This window comes from Drosophila suzukii, chromosome Y, assembly GCF_043229965.1.
Source record: "Drosophila suzukii chromosome Y, CBGP_Dsuzu_IsoJpt1.0, whole genome shotgun sequence".
Taxonomy (NCBI): Eukaryota; Metazoa; Arthropoda; class Insecta; order Diptera; family Drosophilidae; genus Drosophila; species Drosophila suzukii.
Window position 1 is genome coordinate 3,575,735 of NC_092085.1, and position 27,800 is coordinate 3,603,534.

The 27,800-nt window shown below is 43.6% G+C and overlaps 1 protein-coding gene and 1 long non-coding RNA gene across 4 annotated transcripts in view; one reads left to right on the forward strand and one right to left on the reverse strand.

Annotated features, from left to right (window-relative positions):
- Positions 1-27,800, reverse strand: part of LOC139353662 (uncharacterized) — a 397,947-nt gene that overhangs the window by 264,783 nt on the left and 105,364 nt on the right. The window lies entirely within an intron of this gene.
- Positions 23,708-27,213, forward strand: LOC139353553 (uncharacterized). Of its 2 annotated transcripts, XM_070997910.1 has the most exons (5): positions 23,708-24,956; positions 25,124-25,345; positions 25,437-25,528; positions 25,602-25,709; positions 26,050-27,212. In XM_070997910.1, the coding sequence occupies exons 2-5, from the start codon at positions 25,192-25,194 to the stop codon at positions 26,446-26,448; spliced, it is 753 nt and encodes a 250-aa protein (XP_070854011.1). In that variant the 5' UTR covers positions 23,708-24,956; positions 25,124-25,191; the 3' UTR covers positions 26,449-27,212. The 2 variants fall into 2 exon arrangements, with proteins under 2 accessions (XP_070854011.1, XP_070854012.1); XM_070997911.1 differs by lacking the exon at positions 23,708-24,956 and having other exon boundaries at positions 25,261-25,345; positions 25,437-25,490; positions 26,050-27,213.

Consider the following 27,800-nt stretch of genomic DNA (forward strand, 5'->3'; position numbering starts at 1 on the left):
CACATGTTAAGCACTGTCGCATATTTCGCCAGACATGGCCAATCATCGACGCGAAGAGAACTTCGGAACTATTAAGACTAAACCGTACCGAGTGCGGAATGGTAATACGAGTGTTAACAGGCCACTGGTTGGTTGGCACACACGCAAGCAGATTGGGCGCGCCCCGAAACGATTTCTGCAGAAGCTGCAGGGACGAGGAGGAAGAGGAAACGGTGGAACACCTGTTCCCTTCATGAACAGTCTATCCGAACTGGCGAACATAAGCCTAAAACGAATAATAAAATTCATTAAAGCAACCGGATGGGAATTATGCTAAGCCAGCTGCAATAACGGCAGCAGATTTTTAAGAAAGGGGATACAGATCCACGCGGTACCACAATGGACCTTTTAAGGACTAAGTGTGTCAATGATTTGGCAGCCGCTCTAACCTAACCTAACCTAACCATTGTGTCTTTAACTTAAGCTCACCCACGCGCAAATACGGAAAAATCCTCACTAGTTTAGCAATTTGTAACACATCTAGTAATCGACTAACTTATATGAACGGAAAAACTATATACACACTTTTAAAGTATCTACTCTAAAATAATACATCTGCTCAGAAGTATATATATATAAATAATAAAATATAATTAGAACACCAGCTACGACTAGGTAGAACTAGAACACTTCCCAACACATGCCCATTCTGCCACCACTCCCCAATATCCAACATATCATTATACACTGTCCTTCCTTATCCCAACCCAGATAAGAATCCTTCCATTCGCTTAACCCCATCAACATTATCTCAAACCCAACCCAAAGAGCATTTCTAACAAAATCTCTTAACTCAATACTAGCCAATCCAACGGTTCTGTCGATATCAGCACACATTATTTTGGCATAGTGACTTGTGCAAAATTGAACGCATACACTAGGAAATATGTCACTATCTAGATCGTTAAATTCATTCAAAATGGCTTGAATAATAGCCATACTGACGTCGGTTATTATTCGTTTGCATATTGGCAGCTTTAACTTATACACTTTACAACAACTATTTAGCTCGCTTAAAAAGCGAACAATATCATATGTAAAGTGATTAGACAAAATGGCATGCGCCACAGGATATACCATATTATATTCTGGAACATGTGCAACCAATGAGTACAGGAGAATTCATTTCTCCACATATTTCATTCGTTGCACAACACATCCCGTTGCATCTAAATGCAATGTATCCTTCTTGATGTTATTCACCAAAAGACTTATGTGTTCTCTGTACATACACTTCGAGTTTCGTCGATAGAAACTGAATGAAGTGTGAAAAATTCTTACATTTCATATCAAAGGTATCTTTAAAGGGATCTTTATCAAAATCTTTTGCGTTTTCCTCTGATATAAAATTCCGGTAATAGGACAAATGTTTATTGATCATTTTATCATTACCAATTAGCGCCCTGTTTGTGTTGGCCAAATTTATCAATTTATTTCTAAATTCAAATGCAGTGCTGCCTTTAATTTCTTTTTTGGAAAGGAATCTATTTACGGCCCTGCACTGAGCAGATTTTTTTAAGTTTATGGAATGCCTATATCCGATTCTATTTGAGAAGGGTAGCTTTTCGAGTGGTGTAGGTTTATTTTAGGATAGTTGTGTTGGATATAAGGTTACATATAGAAATTATAACTATAAGTGTTTTGCGCACGTTCTGCTCTTGAGTACGACTCTGTCTCGACTACCTTACATTTTCAGAGTCTGGTAACATTATAAAAAGGGACTTATTCTACACTAATATCGAAGGTTTGGTATTTACTATATTAGGCGCTGTTCACAGTCGGCCTCTCCTGACAAATCTCTGCGTCCTCGCAGGATTCAAGGGGTGGATCATCTTCAAAGTCGTCGCTTCATCTTGTCGGACGAATACACCGACTTGTAGTGTCTCTGCTTTCGTTGTGCGTGAGGGATATCTTCTACAAGATATCTGTCGTTCGGCAGGACCTTGTTGATTATAAAAGGTCCTTTATAGCGCGGCTCCAATTTGCGTGATGTGCCCGTGCTGAATGGCTCATTCTCGACCAGCACAAGGTCTCCAAGGCTGTAAACAGTTGGCTTCGCATGCTTGGCATCGTACCGTTTCTTGGCGGCAGCTCGGTGATCGTTGACAGTTGTCGCAGCATCTGCTCTAAGTTGATCCAATTGTCTTGGCTTTGAATGATGTTGGTTATCGCGTTCTTCAGGATATCTCGAGGTTCATACCCGTACAGGAGCTGAAAGGGAGAGCATTTAGTAGTACTATTTACCATGGTATTAATACTCCACTGGATTGATCGGATATTGTCATCCCAACGCCTATCGATGTCATTGGAACGCAACAACATTGACAAAATGATGCGATTTGTGCGCTCTGCGTGACCATTGGCTCTGGGTGTTCTTACAGCATTTAAAATGTGCTTAACATTGTTTGATTTGCAGTACCTATCGAAATATTTTGATGTAAATGCTGTACCACGATCTGTTACAATTCGAATTGGCATTCCCAGGTAGCTGGTTACATCTTGCAGGACATCCAGGACGTGTTTAGTGGCTGTACTTTTCACCGCTCGTACAATGGTGAACTTGGTGAATGCATCAACTATTACCAAAATATGCTCGTTTCTCTTGGAACTCTTCGGAAATGGCCCCAGGTGGTCCATGTGTATCGTGGAAAAGGGAATCGGCTTAATGTCATCGTAGTGGTATGACCTTCCTGACGTCCACCTGGTGTTTTATAAAACGCACAGCCCACACAGGATTTGATGTAGCTTTTGACATAGTTTCGCATTCGGGGAAACCAAAATAAGTTTAGAATTCTTGCCATAGTCTTATCCGTGCTCATATGTCCGGCCTTATCGTGACATTCATGTAAAATGTGAAATCTCAACTGCTTCGGCACAACCCATAATAAATTGTTGCCATGTTTTCGAAACAAGCGATCTTGCTCCATCACATACTCGACGCTCTCAGATTTCTTTTCCAATTTCATGTTTGCGACAATTTTCTGTATTTTCTCGTCCTGTAGTTGTATGGAAAATAGCCAGTCCTCTTCATCGATTATCGTTTTTGCTATTTTCAGACTTGCGGTATCCATCTCTCGAGCATCTTCGAACGGAGCTCGACTGAGTGCGTCTACGTGGTTCATCTGTGTTCCTGCTCGATGAACGATATCTATGTCGAATTCTTGAATGCGTAACCACCATCTTGCAAACCGGGGTATCAGTTCTCGTTTCTCCATCGACGTCTTTAGAGCATTGCAGTCGGTGATAACCTTTATCTTTTTGCCATAAATGTAGTATTTGAATCGATCCAACGATTCCACGACGCCTAGAGCCTCAAGTTCGTAGCTGTGGTAATTTTTCTCCGGCTTAGAAGTAGCTCGGCTATAATAAGCGATTGGTTTCAGCTGGTCCTCCTCACGTTGTAGCAAAACTCCGGCTAAACCAACGGCGCTGGCATCGGTATGTAGTTTATGCTCTGCGTCTAGACGATAGCTGGTGACAACTGGATTTGATATTAGACTTTTTTTTAATTCGTCGAAGGCTTCTTCTTGTGGCGCTTTCCACGAAAACGGCTGATCCTTGCGCAATAGGATTCTTAATGGCGCTGAAATTATGGCATATCCAGCAACGAACTTTCGGAAATAACCAGTGAGACCCAAAAACTTTCTCACATCGGTAACATTGGCTGGTTTCGGGAACATTCTGATGGCGTTCGTCTTCCTTCTGCGTGTATCTGGTGACCAAGGAATGTTATTGACTGCTTATATAACTCACATTTGTCCAGGTTTAGCGTTAATCCGCACTCCTTTAAAACTTTTAGGATCCTCTCAAGCTTCTCGTACATCTCATCAAATGTTTGACTGCCAATATGTATCATGTCGCCTTTCTGCACTCTCTTTTGTAACTCTGCCATGAGTCGATTAAAAACCGCAGGTGCGTTCTTCAATCCGAACGGAAGTCGCTTGAATTCGTATAATCCATCTGTGGTGATGGTAAACTTTCGGCTCTCTAGGACTATCTCTATCTGATAGTATCCACTGTTGAGGTCTAGGGATGAGAAGTACTTAAACCTTTTCGCCTGCTGCAGACGTTCTTCGATGTTCGGTACTGGAAAATTCTCCTTTTTGATCAGGTTGTTTAGGCGGCGGCTTGTGCTACTACCTGATTGCTTTCGACGGTGATGTCTGCTTTGACCACGCTTGTCTTTCCTATGCCTTCCAATCCTGCCGAGAAAACATCGGCGAAGTTCTCCAGTAAGCTGCGCATCTAGCAGCTTCCCGATATTGGAGCTTACAGGGGTTGTTGGCTGATGGACTGCTCGTTCGATTTTAGAATCGCCTGACTCAAAGTTGAGCTCGAGATGAGCGGAGATGATGACGTCCTGTCCCAACAGAAAGTCCTCCTGCAATATATCGTTGTCTGCTATATACACTTTCGCTGTAATCGTCTTCCCATCGATATCCATATCCACAGTCATCGCTTCTGTGAGGATACATGAACCTCCGCAAATGCCTCTAATCTTCATAGAGCACTTGTGGCGCTTGGCGTTTATTTGCTCGGCAACCGATTGTCGGATGAGACTGGCTTGACTACCCGTGTCGATGAAGGCGCTGTAATCGTGCGAGTGTACGCAGATTTTCCTTGTGAAAAGTTTGTCCTGATTTGCGGCTCCTACACGCATGACATTGGTGGCTTGGCAACTTCCATTTGGCTCGTGGAACTTGTTGCATTTGGTACAGCGTGACTTTTTCTTCTCCTTTGGACACGAATTGGCAAAGTGTCCTTTTTCTCCGCAGTTGTAGCATATAACGGATTCCTTTGTCCTTGGTGGTTTAACATCGCTGTCTGGTTTCTGCTCGAAGTTGCTGGCTTTCGGTGAATACTCTTTCTTGCTCGTATTTGGCCGACATCGATTAACGAAATACGATTCGGCTGCATCACGAACCTGTTTCGTTGTGGCGAAATGAATTGCTGCAATACTGTTTTGCAATTCACGATGCTGTAGACCTGCGCGAACATATCTGATGATCGCTGCCTCGCTGAGCTTGTAGCGCACCCCAAGGGCTGACATCCTGAAACAGTACTCCTTTACCGTCTCCTTTGGTCGCCTGGTTGCATTGGCCATGTTGAAATGCACTTCTGCTTCGTCTGGATTTGCTCCGAACGCATCCTGTATAGCTTCGGCGAAGTTTTTCCACGTAGTGTGTAGAATGGGTGATGAATCAAGCCACATTTTGGCTGGACCTTTAAGCTTTGTATAAATGGCGAGTAACAGGAACTTCTCGTCCCACTGGTAGGCATCAACCACTTTGTTGACACGATCGATGAACTGATTGACTGAAATGGCGTTGTCGTCGTTGGGATCAATTTCTGGCAAGGTGTTAGCAATTTCCTTGACTGAAGCTTGCCTCACGTTGTTAGTAGCCTGTACAGGAATGCTCTCGTTGTTGATCTCGTTGATATCCAAATCGATTATTGGGTGCTGTTGCTGATTTCCTGCATGTGCTGCTGCTGCGTTTCCCATTTGAACGGTAACTAGTTGAGCTAACATGTCCTTTAGTTCCTTCATCTCGTTTTGCAATTGTGAAATTGCCGCTGACTGTGCTGACATCGTTTCTTCTTGCCGCATGTTGATACCCACTGCTGCTGGCAGTTCTACGTCCTCCGATTGTTCAAACTCTATTAGTCTTTTAACCAATTCGGCTCTGGTGCCCGAAACTGGCACGTTTCTAGATCTCAGCGAGAATCTTAACACGTCGCCTTTAAGATCTGCTATCTTTGGCATTTTAATGTTGTTTTAGCGACTAGGTTGGCAGTCCTCTTTGCGAGCGAGACAACTATATGTACCTCACAAAGTTCTGCATCCGCTTTCTCACTTGACCAATACACACAAACTCCTTGTATGCATGTATGTGCTCCGGCTTCTAGAAAATTCACAAATACTCACAACCGCTTTGTGTGTATGTGCTTTGGCTTCTCTTGAGACTTCTGCTGCTCTTGAGACTTCTGCGGCCACAGGCTCACTAAGAATCCTGATCTAACTGATGTGCTTGACTCCACGGGTTCACTAAGATTCCCGATCTGCTTTCCTTGAATCCGCCTGCCACGTAGAACTGGAACCTGGGAACACATCCCATTGCAAACTTTCCACGCCGACGATTCTTGCTGCTTTCTTAGAGTTCTTGGCACAACTCCTCCGCTTCACACATATCCAACCACACTGATCCCACTTCTGAACTGAGAAGGGTAGCTTTTCGTGTGGTGTAGGTTTATTTTAGGATAGTTGTGTTGGATATAAGGTTACATATAGAAATTATAACTATAAGTGTTCTGCGCACGTTCTGCTCTTGAGTACGACTCTGCCTCGACTACCTTACATTTTCAGAGTCTGGTAACATTATAAAAAGGGACTTATTCTACACTAATATCGAAGGTTTGGTATATACTATATTAGGCGGTGTTCACATTTTCGAAAACATTTTTACATTTCCATTAAAAGATTCCTGAAACTTGTAAAAGTTGCAAGCGGGATCTTGACAATATGCATAAGCACAAAACGATTCCTTATTCATTCGCAAACTTTTGAAGTTAATTGAACACGCATTATTAACAGAGATAAAGTTTTCTCTTATCACGTGCTCCATGCTTTTTTTTTCTGAAAACTTTGTGCTGCATTTTAACACTATTTCCAGAAAATTCTGAATTTGCATTTCAGCTATTAAAATTTTACACGGCTGTGGTAAGCGAATGTGATTTGGGTCTAGATTCACCATTTCCACATCAACATTGAAACTTGTGTTGCCAAGCCGACAAGTTTTTCGAAGACATTTTAATGTAGCTTCGATATGACTTTCGTCAAACGGAATGGAAATCGAAGAAGAACTTAAAGTAATATTAAGATCTTCATTTAATTCGACTCCGTCTTTATTACCATTGAAATTGGGATACTAACTTCAGGAAATTCATTTTCTGATTTCTCTGATTTATTTTCCAATAAAAAAGTCTTTCTTTTTAAATTCAACTTTTCTAAAACTCTTTTGTAATTTAGGAAAATTCGTTTCTGCCATTTTTTGGGAGCATTTTTTTTGCTTAAAATATCCACTAATGGCAATACAACAATTTTAACGTAAAGACGTAAGAATTATTTGGTACTCGTTTTCTGACAAACGGCCTGACGTCCCTATTAGTCCTAGCTCTAAAGCGGCTTCTATAGCCTTGGTCACGTTTAAATTTTTATTTCTGAAAATAACAAGAAAATATTCATGTAATTTTTTTAATTTTTAGGGGAGAGGTCGGAAAATTAGGAGGTCTGTAAGTTGGGACACTTTGAGCTTGTATGTTGAGTCGCCTTTGAAATTGGGGAAAATGTGATCGTTCAAGGATCGTATTGTTTCTCATTATTATCTGGTCTAAGTACTTTAAAAATGGACTGGAAACAAGTTAGGACGAACTAAACTTAATTAAACAAACATAAGTATATAGTTTATAAAAGTTTGGTGTACTTTTGGTATAAGTTTTAACTGCTTTTAAAATTCATTTCAACAAATGAGGTGTCATTCGACGCGTATTCCCAGTAAGAATAAAACTAGCTAAATAGCCGGGGGCTTTTAGCACCACCGTATCCAGCAGCTCCAATTTTCTAAAATTTTACTTTTACACTTTCACCGCCTTTTCTCCCAAACAAATCTATATTTCGAAAGTCTTGGTATGCAATCTTTTTGGTTTTTGCGATACCTTTCGATTGGTGTATCACTCGTTACGATCGTTATCAGGAGCGTTGGCTAAGGATTCGGAGGACCCGGACAAAGGTTTAAGGAAGGCGATGACCAATGTAAAAAGCAAATTAACGTAACACAAAATTATGCTTACTAACAATAATTGTCCTTTAACAGAAAACCAAAATAACATTATTTAATTAATATATATTTAAAAATATATACAAATTTATGTATTTTAAATTCTATAAGTGAAAACTCACGGAAAAAATCTGATTTTCACAAGTGATTTCACTTGGGACGTGTGACTTGCAAGTGATTTAATAAGTGAAAACTCATGGAAAAAATCTGATTTTCACAGTGATTTAATAAGTGAAAACTCATGGAAAAATTCTGATTTTTACAAGTGATTTCACTTGGGACGTGTCACTTGCAAGTGATTTAATAAGTGAAAACTCATGGAAAAAATCTGATTTTCACAAGTGATTTCACTTGGGACGTGTCACTTGCAAGTGATTTAATAAGTGAAAACGCATGGAAAAAATCTGATTTTCACAAGTGTTTTGACTTGGGACGTGTCACTTGCAAGTGATTTCATAAGTGAAAACTCATGGGAAAAATGTTATTTTCACAAGTGATTTCACTTCGGACGTGTCACCGGCACGTGACAGGCCATACGAAATATGAGTATAGGTTAGGTTAGGTTAGGTAGGAGTGGTTGGAGACTAAATATTAGTCCCCTCACTTAGGCCACAATGGGCCCCTTGTGATACCACATGATCTCCGAAAAGATCCGTTTCCCTAGCTCATGGGTTATCTGCTTTCGCGAAGTATTCTGTTTTTCTCAAGAAACATAGTAGTTTTTGAATGCTTACGTCCTGAATGGCCGCAAGGTTCGGAAGTGTGTAGCAACCTAGGGTTTGAAAGCGCTTTAGGTTATGCGCTGGGCAGAAGCATAGGAGGTGTTCGATGCTCTCCTCTTCGTCTATCTGTTTGCAGCTGCGGCAGAAGTCGTGGTTACTTAGACCCAGCCTTATCGCATGAGTCCCTATAAGACAGTGGCCCGTGAGGGCATTTAGGAGAGTGGAGATGTTCTCCCTGCTACATTGTAGGAGAGTTTTTGTTCTTTTCGTGTTGTAGTTTGGCCATGTGAGTCTAGAATTGTGGCATGTTGAGATTGAGTTCCAACGGTTGTTGGAAAGAGTATACAATCTCTGCCTGAGATGGAGCTTGCAGGTAGCCATGTGCATCCCTACCGTAACCTTATCGCGAAGGATATCGGCGGTTGTCCCCTGTCTTGCTTGCTCGTCTGCTATGCAGTTGCCCTCAATGTTGCGGTGTCCAGGCACCCAGATGAGGTTGATACTCAGATGAGTGGCCATCTCGTTAAGAGATTTGCGGCATTCAGAGATTGTTTTTGAGCTCGTTGTGTAGGAGTCGAGGGCCCTGAGGGCAGCTTGACTATCCGAGAAGATGAAGATATCTATGTCTTGATGTACAGACGTGTTCAGGTGGGTAGTGGCTTCCTGAAATGCAATCACTTCCGCTTGGAAAACACAACAGTGGTCTGGTAGGCGGAATGAGACTTTTAAGTCTAGTTCGGGGGAAAAGACTCCCCCACCTGTTTGGGAGTTAAGCTTGGAGCCGTCAGTGTATATGTTGACGGCGTTTACGAATTTATGTGGGAGGTATATAAATTTTGTATCTTCTTTTGAAGTCGACTATGGGTGGGGCGTAGTCTGTATAACGTGGTAGGGGTAAATGCTTTGATAGGATATTGGAGTGACCCGTGGAGCCTGTTGTCCATGCCGCTGCTTCACGGAGCCTCAGCGCTGTGGCTGATGCCCAGCTTTTGGCAAGTAGGTCCAGGGGTTGGAGATCGAGAATTGTATTTAGTGCCTCAGTGGCGGTAGTGCGCAGCGCCCCACTGATGCAGAGCTCTGCGCTTCCTTGGATCTTGTGAAGGATCCGGAGGTTACAGTTTTTATCTAGAGAAGGCCACCAAACGATGTTTCCGTAGAGTAGAATGGGCCTGACTATTGCAGTATATAGCCAGTGAACTATCATGGGGGAGAAACCCCACTTCCTCCCCATGGCTTTTTTACAAGCGAAGAGGGCTATGGCCGCTTTGCGTGTGCGATCTAGGATGTTATCAGTCCAGAGGAGCTTTTTGTCAAGAATGACACCTAGGTACTTTGCTTGGTTGCTAAAGGTTAGGCGCGTTTGGTGTAGTTTTGGGGGAACTAGAATTGGTACCTTGTACTTCTTTGTAAAGAGAACTAGTTCGGTTTTTTCCGGGTTAACTCACAGTCCACAGCCAGCTGTCCACCGGGAGAGGGTGGATAGGGCTGTCTCCATTAGATTGCAAAGGGTTTGCGGGAATTTACCCTGCAGTAGGATAACCACGTCATCCGCGTAGGCTACCACTTTTGTGCCCGCCTCTTCTAGGAGTGAAAGCAGTTTGTTGACCACTAAAACCCATAGAAGAGGTGAGAGTACGCCCCCTTGTGGGGTTCCTCTACTGACGTTCCTGGTCGAGTGGGCCGGTCCCATAGTGGAGTGCACTACCCTGCTGATTAGCATGGTGTGTATGAGTCCCACTATGGGCCACTCAATGCTCAGTTCAGTCAGAGCACAAGTAATCGCCGTTGGGGTGACGTTGTTAAAGGCGCCTTCTATGTCTAGAAACGCTACAAGAGAGTATTCCTTATTACGGAAGCCTCGTTCTGTACTGTACACTAGAGAGTGAAGGGCGGTATCGGTTGACCTCTTGCTCGCTGGTTGAGCTGACTCCATCGACCTCTCTCGCTTGTTGCGATGTCGAAGTCTGGGATAATTGCCTTTGCCCAGGCTATGTCCTCTTGGATTATCAGGTAATCCAATTTCGATGTCTGATCCTCCCGTATCGGATTGGTGGCCAGCCGTTTGAGGATCCTAGAAGCCTTCCTTCTTTCAAGAGGTCCTGCCTGGTTAGGTGGTACCCTTTTAAACTCCTTTGCCCTGGTACTCACCACGAGACCGGCCTTAGCGCTACCCTCAGGTTGGAGTGGCTTGTTAGCCACACATACGCTGGTGGGAGGCTTGGGCTTGTCGCTATGGCGAGTTGGGCTTAGCCGGCTGCGTTGTTCGCTGGCCTTGGCAGGGGTGGACGTCACGTGGACTGGGGTAGTCAGAGCCGTGATCTTGCTTTTTCTTTCGTCGTTGGTTACGACTTCCGACTTTATAAGAGTGTCGGGCTCTTGTCTTGTGCAGTCTTTTAGTTTTATATTTGTTAAATTCTTCATGTTAATTCCCACGAGCTGCGGAGAAAGGACAGGTCCACCCGGGCAGAGATCCGCCGTACCCGGGTAAGGCTGAATTAGAACAGGCGGTCGCCACTTGCCTGAGCTCACCGTTTGAGACTGAGTTGTTTGATGACTCGGGCTCCCAGCCAGATTGACTCTCGGCACGGTACGAGTGACACCTTAGTCCAGCCCGGGGTGAGATGAGTTGTGTGGGTAGGGAAGAGGTAGGTACAGAGCGTGTGGGCAGGGGTGTGTGTGAGCTATTTGTCGGAGGCGGCAGCACAAGCGCGACGTCGGTACTGCTACGGCGCAGATACCCGCTGACTGTCCGGGGCTACTTATTTGCGCTTCGTGTTGGGGGCTTGGTGGTAGCCGGGCCGTGTCCAACTTCCACGCTTATTCGTAGCTACCCTGGAGAACCAGAGCGCTCGCTATCCGCAACCTGCGACCCGTTCGGTAGCCTTCAGCTCGGCGCCCTCAGAGCCATCCCACTAGCTCTTTGGCCGAAAAAAAAAGGAACAAGTGAAATCCCGTGGGACTTCGAAAAATTTTCATTTGAATCCCATACAATTTACTAATGGAGCGTCACTTGTTCTTCACTTGTGCAAGAGGACATGTCCCACGGGATTCACAAGGTGATTCACAAGTGAAACTTTTTTTTTTAACTGAAGGGCTGTAACTTTAGTTACCAACACCAATAACCAATCTTTCTATACCGTTCGTATTCGAGACATCCTCAACCGCCACCAACCAAAGATTATATTACTGTGGATTCCAGGTAACGACACATCAGACCTAGCAGCAAAAGAAGCTCACAACAAAAGAAGCCCACAGGTTATGGAATGCAACTATAACTTCACAGACACACAGTTATTCATTTAAAATACTTTCAAAAAACAAATGGAATCGATCTGACAAAACGCATCTGACCACTACAAATATGTCAACGAAAAGAAATGATCAATTAAAGATTACACCATCCCATCCGAAGACAACATCAACCGCAGAGATCTCACAAAATTCTTAAGACTACGTTTTGGACACTCAAGATACACCCATGAGCATGTTCTCAATAAACAACCCCCACCCCAGTGCGAGCACTGCGGTACGCGAAACAACGTGCGGCACTTTTTCCTCTCCATAAAGTCACCTGATGCCCTATCCCCAATCCACCAATATCGCCAGCGCCAATGATTTCATCAAGGCCATACGCTTATATAACAATATCTAAATTTTGTTAATAACTATATATAAATAAACTTTTGCAGAAAATATGTAAATAGCTTAAGGCCCAGTAGCTACAGCTAAATTAAGTGGTTGGTGGCAATTTGCAATTGTCCCAAAACCAGAATGTAAATAAATAAATAAAAATTATTTCCAAGCTTAGGAGGTTATATGTTATAAAACACCGAAGCTATAATTTGTAAATGGAATTGTTGCGCGTCCATGAGTCGGTCAGCTGGCCTCCGTGCCCCGAAATATAAATACACCACCATTAGGGGCGATTTGAGTAATGTTTTGCGGACGCGTCCGCTCCACCCGGGGTCCCAGTCATGAACGCCACTGCACTTGAAATAATACCCCCACTTGGCACATTGCCGCCACTTGAGAGCCAAATTGTTGTAGGGTGTCCGTGTGAGAAATTCAAAACTTTTAGGTTGAGCAATTTAATAAGGGCCGTTCCAGGAATTTCTTTTCCGAAAGGCAAATAGGGCTTCCCACCCGGCCATGCAATTGTTTAATCACACGCACCGAACTAAGCCCTGGGTCGGGGGGATGGCAACCCCGTCACCGGGACGGCTGTTGACCCACTGGAATCGATGGTGGTGATGCAATGTCATCTTGGTCCCGCCGGAGCAGAAGTGCAATGGTCGTGTTGACACGGCGCCTTTGACGGCTGGCAGATATGCTTTATGGCAGGTATGACACCATTCCGGAATGCAGCCAAAGCGCACTCGGGTTTAATCGAATGGGGCGACTAATTGGGGTCGCCATGCGGGGGGTCGCGACCACTAATTAGCTCACATGGCGGTACACAAAGTCAAATGTTATAATGTAGACATTATTATGTAGACATTAAATTATTGTTGCCAAATATTGCACTTGAGTGTTTCCAGGCGCCAACATTGTTTACTCGGGGTGGAGGATGTTTCCGCGCGTATGCCGGATAATGATAAGGATAACGAAGATAGCGATGCCGGGGAGGGAGGAAGTTGAAGAGTGCTCCTCGCTGTACCAGCTAAGCTCCGTGTGCTTCTGCGCGCTCCTTTTGTGTCGAGCGGATTTACTTTCAACCAGGATGGAGAAGTCACGAATCGAAACTCAAACAAAAGCCGGAGGAGACTTAGAAATGATGCAGCAGACTCTCTGTGGCACTGGGACATCAACATGTCGACACAGAAGGAAATCGATATGCACTTTGTGGAAGCTGGGATGTTGGGCGCGATGAAGCTGGGCCGCGGATGTGTTGTCTGTTAAGCGATTTTTAAATCGTTTGGCAACCGCGCTGCCAGCACTCACACTAATCGCATTAGCGAGCAGCAAAATAGTTTTAATACGAATAAATTACACATGATGTATCTATGTTTTAAGTTTTATTATAAATTTCAGCTTTTATTTTCTTTTCACTTTACTTCTCTGCACGAGCTTCTAATTCAAAGTAACGGGGATTCTGTTCGGCAGTATGGCAACTCCACAATAGCAAATAGGTAATTTTTATATTTTTCTTAAATCAATAAAATGTTAAATTCTACCAAACCACTGGCTCGATTTCGATGAATTATACATTAAAATAATAGGGAAATAAATACCAATTAGGGGGTGCATACATATCACAATGAAAATTTGAAACATAAAATATATATTTTTCAATACTTGGCGGCCAAAAGTATTCGATTGGCTCAATTAAGTGTTGTAGGTCGTTGCTTGGCACTTGGCGATATATCGATAAATACCTTTTCGTGGTAAATGTCTTGGCTGAATTTGCTTTCTCGCTGGTCTGGACAGTGTGACATCGTGGCAAAAGCCATAATTGAAAATACTTGAATTTCTCGAAAACTGTGGGTTTGAATTGCCTGTAATTAACTCAGAAATTAGCTATAATGATGCCCCTTCGAATGCGATACCGTGCAAGTTGGCACAACCTCTGTGAGAGTTGTATGAATTAATTAAAATTTGCATATATATTTTGATGGTTGATGTCACGGGTGCATACGATTTCTCGCTGGCCTGGACAGTGTGACCGCGTGGCAAAAGCCATAATTGAAAAGACTTGAATTTCTCGAAAACTGTGGGTTTGAATTGCCTGAAATTTATTTAGAAATTAGCTTTAATGATGCCCCTTCGAATGCGATACCGTGCAAGTTGGCACAACCTCTGTGAGAGCTGTATGAATTAATTAAAGTTTGCATATATATTTTGATGGTTGATGTCACGGGTCATACGATTTATCGCAGGCCTTGACAGTGTGACCGCGTGGCAAAAGCCATAATTGAAAAGACTTGAATTTCTCGAAAACTGTGGGTTTGAATTGCCTGTAATTTATTCAGAAATTAGCTATAATGATGCCCCTTCGAATGCGATACCGTGCAAGTTGGCACAACCTCTGTGAGAGCTGTATAAAGTTATAGAAAGTTAGCGTCGAATGATTGTCATGGCTAAGCTGTTTACATTGTGGTTTATGTCTTAGTATCCAATGGTTCCGTTTCTGGATTAAACGGCCTTTTAATAACCTTTTTAACACCCCCAACTGTTAAGCAATTTTCTCAAAATCTGTGGGTTTGATTTTGATAAAACTTTCACAGAACAGTCCCTAGATTATCCCCTATCTACCCATATACCGTGCATGTTGGCACAACCTCTAGGAGTGGAGCAGTAGGTAATTTCATTTTTGCCCCTCTTTTTTGTATGGGGAAAATCCGAGGTTGCGGTACTGTTAGGCTTTTTTCTCGAAAACTGTGGGTTTGATTTTGATGAAACTTTCAGACAAGGAGCTTGAATTAACCCCTTATAGCTTAGTTTATCGTGCATATTGGCACAACCTCTGTGAGGGGAGCAGTTAACAAAATTGTAGGGACACGATTTTTCAAATGCATTTTTGAAATACTAATAGGCCTCGTATGTGTCCCAAACCTACCTAGCTCGATAGATCTTTTCTTTCTTAACAATCTAGCATTTTAAATTTTTCGATTTGGTCCCCAAATAGCGAGAAAATTTAAAAATAAAAAGGGCCCCATGTTCCATATTCCACCGTTCCCGTTTTCGTTGCTAACAGGCCGACGCTAATTTGACGCACATTGAATTTATGTCCTTCAAATTAGCGTCGGCCTGTTAGCAACGAAAGTGGAACGGTGGAATTTGGAACATGGGGGCTCTTTTTATTTTTAAATTTTCTCGCTTTTTGGGGACCAAATCGAAAATTCTAAAATGCTAGATTGTTAAGAAAGATAAGATCTATCGATCTAGGTAGGTTTGGGACACATCCGATGTCAACTCTTTCAAGCCCTTCAAATCACCTGGCCCAGATGGGTTCTTCCCGGCCCAGTTACAACGGACACTAGATATGTCCCTTCCCTGGCTGACAGCCATCTTCCACGGCTGCCTTGCTCTAAACCATATTCCAACAAGGTGGCTGGACGTTAAGGAAATTTTTACACCGAAAGCCGGCAAGCCCTCCCACACCAACCCAAAGGACTTCCGCCCGATCAGTCTCTCTTCCTTCTTGTTGAAGACCCTGGAAAGGCTAATCGACACCCATATCAGACTAACCATCGACCATAGCCTACTCTCTGACGCACAGCATGCGTACCGTAAGGGTAGGTCAACCGATACCGCCCTCCACTCTCTAGTGTACAGTATAGAACGAGGCTTCCGCAATAAGGAATACTCTCTTGTAGCGTTTCTAGACATAGAAGGCGCCTTTAACAACGTCACCCCAACGGCGATTACTTGTGCTCTGACTGAACTGGGCATTGAGCGGCCCATAGTGGGACTCATACACACCATGCTAACCAGCAGGGTAGTGCACTCCACTATGGGACCGGCCCACTCGACCAGGAACGTCAGTAGAGGAACCCCACAAGGGGGCGTACTCTCACCTCTTCTATGGGTTTTAGTGGTCAACAAACTGCTTTCACTCCTAGAAGAGGCGGGCACAAAAGTGGTAGCCTACGCGGATGACGTGGTTATCCTACTGCAGGGTAAATTCCCGCAAACCCTTTGCAATCTAATGGAGACAGCCCTATCCACCCTCTCCCGGTGGACAGCTGGCTGTGGACTGTGAGTTAACCCGGAAAAAACCGAACTAGTTCTCTTTACAAGGAAGCACAAGGTACCAATTCTAGTTCCCCCAAAACTACACCAAACGCGCCTAACCTTTAGCAACCAAGCAAAGTACCTAGGTGTCATTCTTGACAAAAAGCTCCTCTGGACTGATAACATCCTAGATCGCACACGCAAAGCGGCCATAGCCCTCTTCGCTTGTAAAAAAGCCATGGGGAGGAAGTGGGGTTTCTCCCCCATGATAGTTCACTGGCTATATACTGCAATAGTCAGGCCCATTCTACTCTACGGAAACATCGTTTGGTGGCCTTCTCTAGATAAAAACTGTAACCTCCGGATCCTTCACAAGATCCAAAGAAGAGCAGAGCTCTGCATCAGTGGGGCGCTGCGCACTACCGGCACTGAGGCACTAAATACAATTCTCGATCTCCAACCCCTGGACCTACTTGCCAAAAGCTGGGCATCAGCCACAGCGCTGAGGCTCCGTGAAGCAGCGGCATGGACAACAGGCTCCACGGGTCACTCCAATATCCTATCAAAGCATTCACCCCTACCACGTTCTACAGACTACGCCCCACCCATAGTCGACTTCGAAAGAAGATACAAAATTTATATACCCACCCGTTCAGACTGGGACAACCTCCCACATCAATTCGTAAACGCCGTCAACATATACACTGACGGCTCCAAGCTTAACTCCCAAACAGGTGGGGGAGTCTTTTCCCCCGAACTAGACTTAAAAGTCTCATTCCGCCTACCAGACCACTGTAGTGTTTTCCAAGCGGAAGTGATTGCAATTCAGGAAGCCACTACCACTAACTTCAGGAAATTCATTTTCTGATTTCTCTGATTTATTTTCCAATAAAAAAGTCTTTCTTTTTAAATTCAACTTTTCTAAAACTCTTTTGTAATTTAGGAAAATTCGTTTCTGCCATTTTTTTGCTTAAAATATCCACTATTGGCAATACAAAAATTTTTACGTAAAGACGTAAGAATTATTTGGTACTCGTTTTCTGACAAACGGCCTGACGTCCCTATTAGTCCTAGCTCTAAAGCGGCTTCTATAGCCTTGGTCACGTTTACATTTTTATTTCTGAAAATAACAAGAAAATATTCATGTAATTTTTTTAATTTTTAGGGGAGAGGTCGGAAAATTAGGAGGTCTGTAAGTTGGGACACTTTGAGCTTGTATGTTGAGTCGCCTTTGAAATTGGGGAAAATGTGATCGTTCAAGGATCGTGTTGTTTCTCATTATTATCTGGTCTAAGTACTTTAAAAATGGACTGGAAACAAGTTAAGACGAACTAAACTTAATTTAACAAACATAAGTATATAGTTTATAAAAGTTTGGTGTACTTTTGGTATAAGTTTTAATTGCTTTTAAAATTCATTTCAACAAATGAGGTGTCATTCGACGCTTATTCCCAGTAAGAATAAAACTAGCTCAATAGCCGGGGGTTTTTAGCCCCACCGTATCCAGCAGCTCCAATTTTCTAAAATTTTACTTTTACACTTTCACCGCCTTTTCTCCCAAACAAATCTATATTTCGAAAGTCTTGGTATGCAATCTTTGTGGTTTTTACGATACCTTTCGATTGGTGTATCACTCGTTACGATCGTTATCAGGAGCGTTGGCCAAGGATTCGGAGGACTCGGACAAAGGTTTAAGGAAGGCGATGACCAATGTAAAAAGCAAATTAACGTAACACAAAATTAGGCTTACTAAAAATAATTGTCCTTTAACAGAAAATATTTAAAATTATATACAAATTTATGTATTTTAAATTCTATAAGTGAAAACTCATGGAAAAAATCTGATTTTCACAAGTGATTTCACTTGGGACGTATCACTTGCAAGTGATTTCATAAGTGAAAACTCATGGAAAAATTCTGATTTTCACAAGTGATTTCACTTGGGACGTGTCACTTGCAAGTGATTTCATAAGTGAAAACTCATGGAAAAATTCTGATTTTCACAAGTGATTTCACTTGGGACGTGTCACCGGCACGTGACAGGCCATACGAAAAATGAGTATAAGGAACAAGTGAAATCCCGTGGGACTTCGAAAAATTTTCATTTGAATTTTCACTTGTGAAAATGTGGACATCCCATACAATTTTCTATATGGAGCGTCACTTGTTCTTCACTTGTGCAAGAGGACATGTCCCACGGGATTCACAAGGTGATTCACAAGTGAAACTTTTTTTTTGAACTGAAGGGCTGTAACTTTAGTTAACAACACCAATAACCAATCTTTCTATACCGTTCGTACTCGAGACATCCTCAACCGCCACCAACCAAAGATTATATTACTGTGGATTCCAGGTAACGACACATCAGACCTAGCAGCAAAAGAAGCTCACAACAAAAGAAGCCCACAGGTTATGGAATGCAACTATAACTTCACAGACACACAGTTATTCATTTAAAATACTTTCAAAAAACAAATGGAATCGATCTGACAAAACGCATCTGACCTCTACAAATATGTCAACGAAAAGAAATGATTAATTAAAGATTACACCATCCCATCCGAAGACAACATCAACCGCAGAGATCTCACAAAATTCTTAAGACTACGTTTTGGACACTCAAGATACACCCATGAGCATGTTCTCAATAAACAACCCCCACCCCAGTGCGAGCACTGCGGTACGCGAAACAACGTGCGGCACTTTTTCCTCTCCATAAAGTCACCTGATGCCCTATCCCCAAAATCCACCAATATCGCCAGCGCCAATGATTTCATCAAGGCCATACGCTTATATAACAATATCTAAATTTTGTTAATAACTATATATAAATAAACTTTTGCAGAAAATATGTAAATAGCTTAAGGCCCAGTAGCTACAGCTAAATTAAGTGGTTGGTGGCAATTTGCAATTGTCCCAAAACCAGAATGTAAATAAATAAATAAAAATTATTTCCAAGCTTAGGAGGTTATATGTTATAAAACACCGAAGCTATAATTTGTAAATGGAATTGTTGCGCGTCCATGAGTCGGTCAGCTGGCCTCCGTGCCCCGAAATATAAATACACCACCATTAGGGGCGATTTGAGTAATGTTTTGCGGACGCGTCCGCTCCACCCGGGGTCCCAGTCATGAACGCCACTGCACTTGAAATAATACCCCCACTTGGCACATTGCCGCCACTTGAGAGCCAAATTGTTGTAGGGTGTCCGTGTGAGAAATTCAAAACTTTTAGGTTGAGCAATTTAATAAGGGCCGTTCCAGGAATTTCTTTTCCGAAAGGCAAATAGGGCTTCCCACCCGGCCATGCAATTGTTTAATCACACGCACCGAACTAATCCCTGGGTCGGGGGGATGGCAACCCCGTCACCGGGACGGCTGTTGACCCACTGGAATCGATGGTGGTGATGCAATGTCATCTTGGTCCCGCCGGAGCAGAAGTGCAATGGTCGTGTTGACACGGCGTCTTTGACGGCTGGCAGACATGCTTTATGGCAGGTATGACACCATTCCGGAATGCAGCCGAAGCGCACTCGGGTTTAATCGAATGGGGCGACTAATTGGGGTCGCCATGCGGGGGGTCGCGACCTCTAATTAGCTCACATGGCGGTACACAAAGTCAAATGTTAATTAATTAAGAGCGGATTGGTCGCCATATCCCCGGAATGTTAGTTGGGGGAGAATGGGATTTCAGCACCTGCCCGATGTCCTCGGCTATGCATACCACTTGGGGCTCGCCTCTTCCGTCCAATAAAAAATTTTTTTCTCAAAAATATCCAAGTCTTCTCAGCAGTATCTCCTCCGGGGCTTATTGCTGTAGCTCTGCGCCTGTTATGCAGCTCTGGTTAAACATTGATAAGCCGCCACTGGAGTTGCAGTCACGATCCGAAAAAACCTTATGTAGACATTAAGTTATTGTTGCCAAATATTGCACTTGAGTGTTTCCAGGCGCCAACATTGTTTACTCGGGGTGGACGATGTTTCCGCGCGTATGCCGGATAATGATAAGGATAACGAAGGTAGCGATGCCGGGGAGGGAGGAAGTTGAAGAGTGCTCCTCGCTGTACCAGCTATGCTCCGTGTGCTTCTGCGCGCTCCTTTTGTGTCGAGCGGATTTACTTTCAACCAGGATGGAGAAGTCACGAATCGAAACTCAAACAAAAGCCGGAGGAGACTTAGAAATGATGCAGCAGACTCTCTGTGGCACTGGGACATCAACATGTCGACACAGAAGGAAATCGATATGCACTTTGTGGAAGCTGGGATGTTGGGCGCGATGAAGCTGGGCCGCGGATGTGTTGTCTGTTAAGCGATTTTTAAATCGTTTGGCAACCGCGCTGCCAGCACTCACACTAATCGCATTAGCGAGCAGCAAAATAGTTTTAATACGAATAAATTACACATGATGTATCTATGTTTTAAGTTTTATTATAAATTTCAGCTTTTATTTTCTTTTCACTTTACTTCTCTGTACGAGCTTCTAATTCAAAGTAACGGGGATTCTGTTCGGCAGTATGGCAACTCCACAATAGCAAATAGGTAATTTTTATATTTTTCTTAAATCAATAAAATGTTAAATTCTACCAAACCACTGGCTCGATTTCGATGAATTATACATTAAAATAATAGGGAAATAAATACCAATTAGGGGGTGCATACATATCACAATGAAAATTTGAAACATAAAATATATATTTTTCAATACTTGGCGGCCAAAAGTATTCGATTGGCTCAATTAAGTGTTGTAGGTCGTAGCTTGGCACTTGGCGATATATCGATAAATACCTTTTCGTGGTAAATGTCTTGGCTGAATTTGCTTTCTCGCTGGTCTGGACAGTGTGACCGCGTGGCAAAAGCCATAATTGAAAATACTTGAATTTCTCGAAAACTGTGGGTTTGAATTGCCTGTAATTAACTCAGAAATTAGCTATAATGATGCCCCTTCGAATGCGATACCGTGCAAGTTGGCACAACCTCTGTGAGAGTTGTATGAATTAATTAAAATTTGCATATATATTTTGATGGTTGATGTCACGGGTGCATACGATTTCTCGCTGGCCTGGACAGTGTGACCGCGTGGCAAAAGCCATAATTGAAAATACTTGAATTTCTCGAAAACTGTGGATTTGAATTGCCTGTAATTTATTCAGAAATTAGCTAAAATGATGCCCCTTCTAATGCGATACCGTGCAAGTTGGCACAACCTCTGTGAAAGTTGTATAAAGTTATAGAAAGTTATTGTCGAATGATTGTCATGGCTAAGCTGTTTACATTGTGGTTCATGTCTTAGTATCTAAAGGTTCAGTTTCTGGATTAAACGGTCTTTTATTAACCTTTTTAGCACCCCCAACTGTAAAGCAGTTTTCTCAAAATCTGTGGGTTTGATTTTGATAAAATTTTCACAGAACACTCCTTAGATTATCCCCTATCTACCCATATACCGTGCATGTTGGCACAACTTCTAGGAGTGGAGTCGTGGTAATTTCATTTTTGCCCCCTTTTTTGTATGGGGAAAATCCGAGGTTGCGTCACTGTTAGGCTATTTTCTCGAAAACTGTGGGTTTGATTTTAATGAAACTTTCAGAAAAGGAGCTTGAATTAACCCCCAATAGCTTGGCTTATAGTGCATATTGGCACAACCTCTGTGAGGGGAGCAGTTAAGAAAATTGTGGGGACACGATTTTTCAAATGCATTTTTGAAACATTAATAGACCTCGGATGTGTCTCAAACCTACCTAGATCGATAGATCTTTTCTTTCTTAACAATCTAGCATTTTAGATTTTTCGATTTGGTCCCCAAAAAGCGAGAAAATTTAAAAATAAAAAGAGCCCCCATGTTCCAAATTCCACCGTTCTACTTTCGTTGCTAACAGGCCGACGCTAATTTGACGGACATTGCTAACAGGCCGACGCTAATTTGAAGGACATAAATATTTATTTGTATTTACGCACTTACGTTTCCGTCACTTACGTTGCTGATAGCGATAACAGCGATAAGTCAGTTGAAAAATATCACGATATAAATATTTATTTTTATACGAAAAGTATCGATTTTGATACATTTCTCCCATCCCTAGCGTCGGCTTTTGAATATAATATAAACGACGCGCCGAAAGTAAATGTTATTTGTACCCCGTGCCCCGTGTATTTTTTTTTCGCGTCTAGTAGTCCTTGTGCCCGTCGAACGGAAGTGTCAAACTCACCAGTGCTAGTCGCCCCAGTTGTGCAGTCAGTAGGAGCACAGGCTTCCACATTTCCACACAGGACAGGCCTGTTTGCTGCTCTCTCTGCCCGGCAAACACAAACATTTATTGAATATTTTCTACACATTTTGTTCGGTCGTGTTTTTTTTATTTTGCTAAAGTCACGTTGTGCCATCGGTATTGTTTTCGGTTCGGTTTTCGGGGAACAGTGCCGTTGTTCGTCGGGGGTCTAGTGACCTTGCGCGACCCGCACCATGGACCTGCGCAGCTGGCGTAAGGTCCTTATCCAGTGGGTAAGTAGTAGAGATCCTGGGATCTTCGCAGGTCTTCCCGATGCCATCCACTTACGCGATTTCCCGACACAGGTCATCGAGTGTCGCTTCACCGAACACAACTTCATCACGCTGGAGCAGTCGGACATCGATGCCTTCTTCTCGATCTACGTGCAAAAGGCCCAGGTGGCGCCGGTGGAGGAGGAGAACGCGCTGCCGACCCAGCCCGGGGAGCACCGCTCGCCTCTTCAGAACTTCCTCCGAGGTGAGTTCGGGTATTTTGCATTTCCAGCCCGAAATAATTTTGCATGTCATGTCTCCTGAAAAACAGGGTTGTCATCCTTCATCTATTTTACTACTATACTATACTATTTTTTCAATACTATACTATACTATAGGGGATACTATTTTTTCAAAGTCATGGTTGCCCAAATGTCATGAGTCTACATTCCAAGACACCTTTGATATAGGAACTTTCATATAGAAAAAACATAGGCACCTACCAGAGTCGATTGTTAAAGAACTGATTATATGAGAATTTCACTTTGTTGTAAACAGAACAAGTGGAAATAATGGTATTCAAGGACTAATGGTCATTGTATATTATTTCAGTACTGTCAGGGTGTATTACCTCATATCTAGATAAGAAAAAAATGTTTTGGATATAGGAACATTCATGGGGAAAAGGAAGGACTTTGTATAGACCCTAACCGACTTGATATTTAACTTATAGAACTGATTATATGAGCAATTTTTTTTAATTTCAATAAAACTAGTTGAAATATAAGTATTATTCAAGGGCAAATGTTTATTTTATTCCTATTTAGTCAAATATTGAATTGTGATTATAAATACAAGGGAATATAAATTCTTTTTAGATATGTACATACCAAATTCCCCTTTTTAATTTAGTTATTTTCTTATTTTGGGATTTTCAAAGGATTTTCTTTCTTCCATTTTACTTTACTTCACTTTATTGTCAATAAACTAGTTGAAATAGTAGGATTATTCAAGGATTAATGGCCATTTTATACAATTTTAGTGAAACCTTAGATTACTATAGGACATGCAAGGGTATGTACACTTCTCAAGTCCTCTTTTAAGCTAGTTCCCTTGGCGCCTCGAAAAGGTTTTGGGATTTTCCAAGGATTTTCCTCCCCTAACTTGTTGCTTAAAACTAGCCAAATAATGAGACCCATTTTTATTCCAACGCAGATCATTATCCAGAGTTCAGTGCCCACATAGATGGCCGTGGACAACTTGTGACCGCGGACTACGTGTACGTCTAAACACTGCTCCTGCATTACTCGTGCGTGAAGCAGCCCAGCGTGTTCATCCACAGCATCTGCAAGAAGCTGCCTGAGCTAGTGCAGACTTGCATCGCAAACTTCTTCGGCCAGACATTGGAGCAACAGCTGACGCGCCAATTTCTCCGCCAGTCTATGAACAATGTGGCTGTGGTTTACCGCCAGGGCGTCCAGATCAGCCCCAGTCGTCCGAGCTGCAGCACCATGAGTCTCGAGCTAACCATTGACACCACACCGGGCACATCCTCGTCCACATCCGCATCGCCTCAGCCGCCGAGCTGATCATCGCGATCGCCAGCGCCTCCAAATGTCCGCCAACGAAATGCTAGCAGCGCACCCGGGAGCTGCACGGTGTTCGCGCCCAGCTGGAGGTGGTGTCCTACGAGAAGACCATGCTCGAGGAGCAGCAAACGAAGAAGGAGGACCTGATCATAGAAATGCTGGACAACACTAATGGGGCCAGAGGCTCGATGCTGTGCGAAGCAAGCCACACTCTCGCTTATCTCCAGCAAGATAGCGTTCTGCTTCTGCAGCTCTTCCCTCAGCTCGGCGTTCTCGTGCTCCTTCTCGCGCAGCTGCTTGTCGACCACAGAGCTGTCCAGATTCTCGGGCGTGGTGTTTGGGGACAGGGAGCAGTTGAGCAAATCCGAGGACGCATTTAGAACCTCACGTCGGTTGTGTAACTCCTCGCGCGCTTCCTGTAGACAACGATCCAGCTCCTGCTTGTCGCGCTTCAGGGAGCTGATTGTATCTTCCCTGGAAGATACAATCAGGCTGGATTCCTCCAGGCGCTGTTCCAGCTCCCGGATTCTGTCCACGCACGCGAGTAGTTTGTTCCCGGACGTTTTAAGCTATTCAAGAAGAAAAACAAAAAAAAATATAAATATATATTTATGGAATTTTGGGTAGGTATTATGTAGGTACTTTGAATTTAGATTTCCTAAACGGCGCCCTTTTTCGCCAATATTAATTTTAGAATTATGTACCTAGTAGCTTAACATGATTAATAACCATTAAATATGAATTCAAAAATATTAATTTAACAAATAAAATTCCCTCTCAATACCCAAAGTGTGTACAGTTCCGACCCAAAGGTGACTAGTTTTTCGCTGATATTCACACAAAATTCAGCGCTTCTAAATGTCCGCTCCGCTCACACCCAGAACCGAGCTGCTGGAGCAGCGCACCCGGGAGCTGCGCGGTGTTCGCGCCCAGCTGGAGGTGGTGTCCTACGAGAAGACCGTTCTCGAAGGGCAGCAAGCGGAGGAGGATCTGATTAAAACGCTAAACAAAGGTAAGAATGCCTCATAGATCTTGTGGCTTACATCCCTCTGATAGTAGTTAAATATGATAGTAACATATTTTATCGTTTTTTCCCATTACAGAGAACATGATGGCCAAGAGTCAACTGGCCAAGCTCAAGAACGCCGTCCAGAATGGTGAGAATGCCGACAACGTGCTAAATGAGTTCGATCATGTAGGTAGTAGACCACCAGATGGTCACAGGTACTTGGTGCCATAAACCAATAATAAAACTTTCCTCATTTCAGTTGAAGCGAAGCCTGATGAAGGAAAGCAGCCAAAAGGAGGCCATTATAGCCGAGACTAACGATAAGCTACAGGATTTGCGCGCCGAAAAATCCGTGCTTGTCGAGCAGGTATGCTACCTATCTGATTTTATGGGGGCATTACACAAAAGAACTAAATCCGGCGAATTTTGTGAGAATATCAGCGAAAAACTAGTCACCTTTGGGTCGGAACTGTACACACTTTTGGTATTGAGAGGGAATTTTATTTGTTAAATTAATATTTTTGAATTCATATTTAATGGTTGTTAATTATTTAATTAAATTAAAGCTACTAGGTACATAATTCTAAAATTAATATTGGCGAAAAAGGGCGCTGTTTAGGAAATATAAATTCAAAGTACCTACATAATACCTACCCAAAATTCCATAAATATATATTTATATTTTTTTTGTTTTTCTTCTTGAATAGCTGGAACAGCGCCTGGAGGAATCCAGCCTGAAGCGCGACAAGCAGGAGCTGGGTCGTTGTCTACAGGAAGCGCGCGAGGAGTTACACAACCGACGTGAGGTTCTAAATGCGTCCTCGGATTTGCTCAACTGTTCCCTGTCTCCGAACACCACGCCCGAGAATCTGGACAGCTCTGTGGTCGAGAAGCAGCTGCGCGAGAAGGAGCACGAGAACGCCGAGCTGAGGAAAGAGCTGCAGAAGCAGAACGCTATCTTGCTGGAGCTAAGCGAGAGTGTGGCTTGCTTCGTCGAGAAGCACAGCATCGAGCCTGACCCTCTGGCCCCATCAATGTTGTCCAGCATTTCTATGATCAGGTCCTCCTTCTCCGTTTGCTGCTCCTCGAGCATGGTCTTCTCGTAGGACACCACCTCCAGCTGGGCGCGAACACCGTGCAGCTCCCGGGTGCGCTGCTAGCATTTCGTTGGCGGACATTTGGAGGCGCTGGATGACGGATCTGTGGCGTGCTGCTCGGCGGCTGAGGCGATGCGGATGTGGACGAGGATGTGTCCGCTGTGGTGTCAATGGTCAGTTCGGGACTCATGGTGCTGCAGCTCGGACGACTGGGGCTGATCTGGACGCCCTGGCGGTAAATCACAGCCACATTGTTCATAGACTGGCGGAGAAATTGGCGCGTCAGCTGTTGCTCCAACGTCTGGCCGAAGAAGTTTGCGATGCAGGTCTGCACTAGCTCCGGCAGCTTCTTGCAGATGCTGTGGATAAACACGCTGGGCTGCTTCACGCATGAGTAATGCAGGAGCAGTGTGTAGACATACACGTAGTCCGCGGTCACAAGTTGGCCACGGCCATCTATGTGGGCACTGAACTCTGGATAATGATCTCGGAGGAAGTTCTGCAGGGGGGAGCGGTGCTCCCCAGGCTGGGCCGGCAGCGCGTTCTCCTCCTCTACCGGCGCCACCTGGGCCTTTTGCACGTAGATCGAGAAGAAGGCATCGATGTCCGACTGCTCCAGTGTGATGAAGTTGTGTTCGGTGAAGCGACACTCGATGACCTACTGGATAAGGACCTTACGCCAGCTGCGCAGGTCCATGGTGCGGGTCGCGCAAGGTCACTAGACCCCAAAGACGAACAACGGCACTGTTCCCCGAAAACCGAAACGAAATCAATACCGATGGCACAACGTGACTTTAGCAAAATAAAAAAAACACGACCGAACAAAAAGTGTAGAAAATATTCACTAAATGTTTGTTTGCCGGGCAGAGAGAGAAGCAAGCAGGCCTGTCGTGTGTGGAAATGTGGAAACTTGTGGTCCTACTGACTGCACAACTGGGGCGACTAGCACTGGTGAGTTTGACACTTCCGTTCGACGGGCACAAGGACTACTAGACGCGAAAAAAAACACGGGGCACGGGGAACAAATAACAATTACTTTCGGCGCGTCGTTTATTTTATATTCAAAAAACAGCAACAAACGGAAAACACAAGCGAGCGGCCACAGCAAGCAAACACAACAGACGCAAAACAACATTGAAAGTTGTAAAGAAGTCTCGTAGGCTGGGATATACTCAGTCCCGCCAGGGTCTCTTTACCGAAAATATTTGTAAAGATATGGGACAAAAAGGTCTAATACGAAAATCGGTTGGCTGGCGTGAGATGTAGAGTGCCAGCCACCGGGGTACGGAGTGAGAGAAACAGTTTATTCGGTGTCTGTAGCAGAGTGAAAAGCGTCAGCGGTAACGCGCATTTGGGCCTGG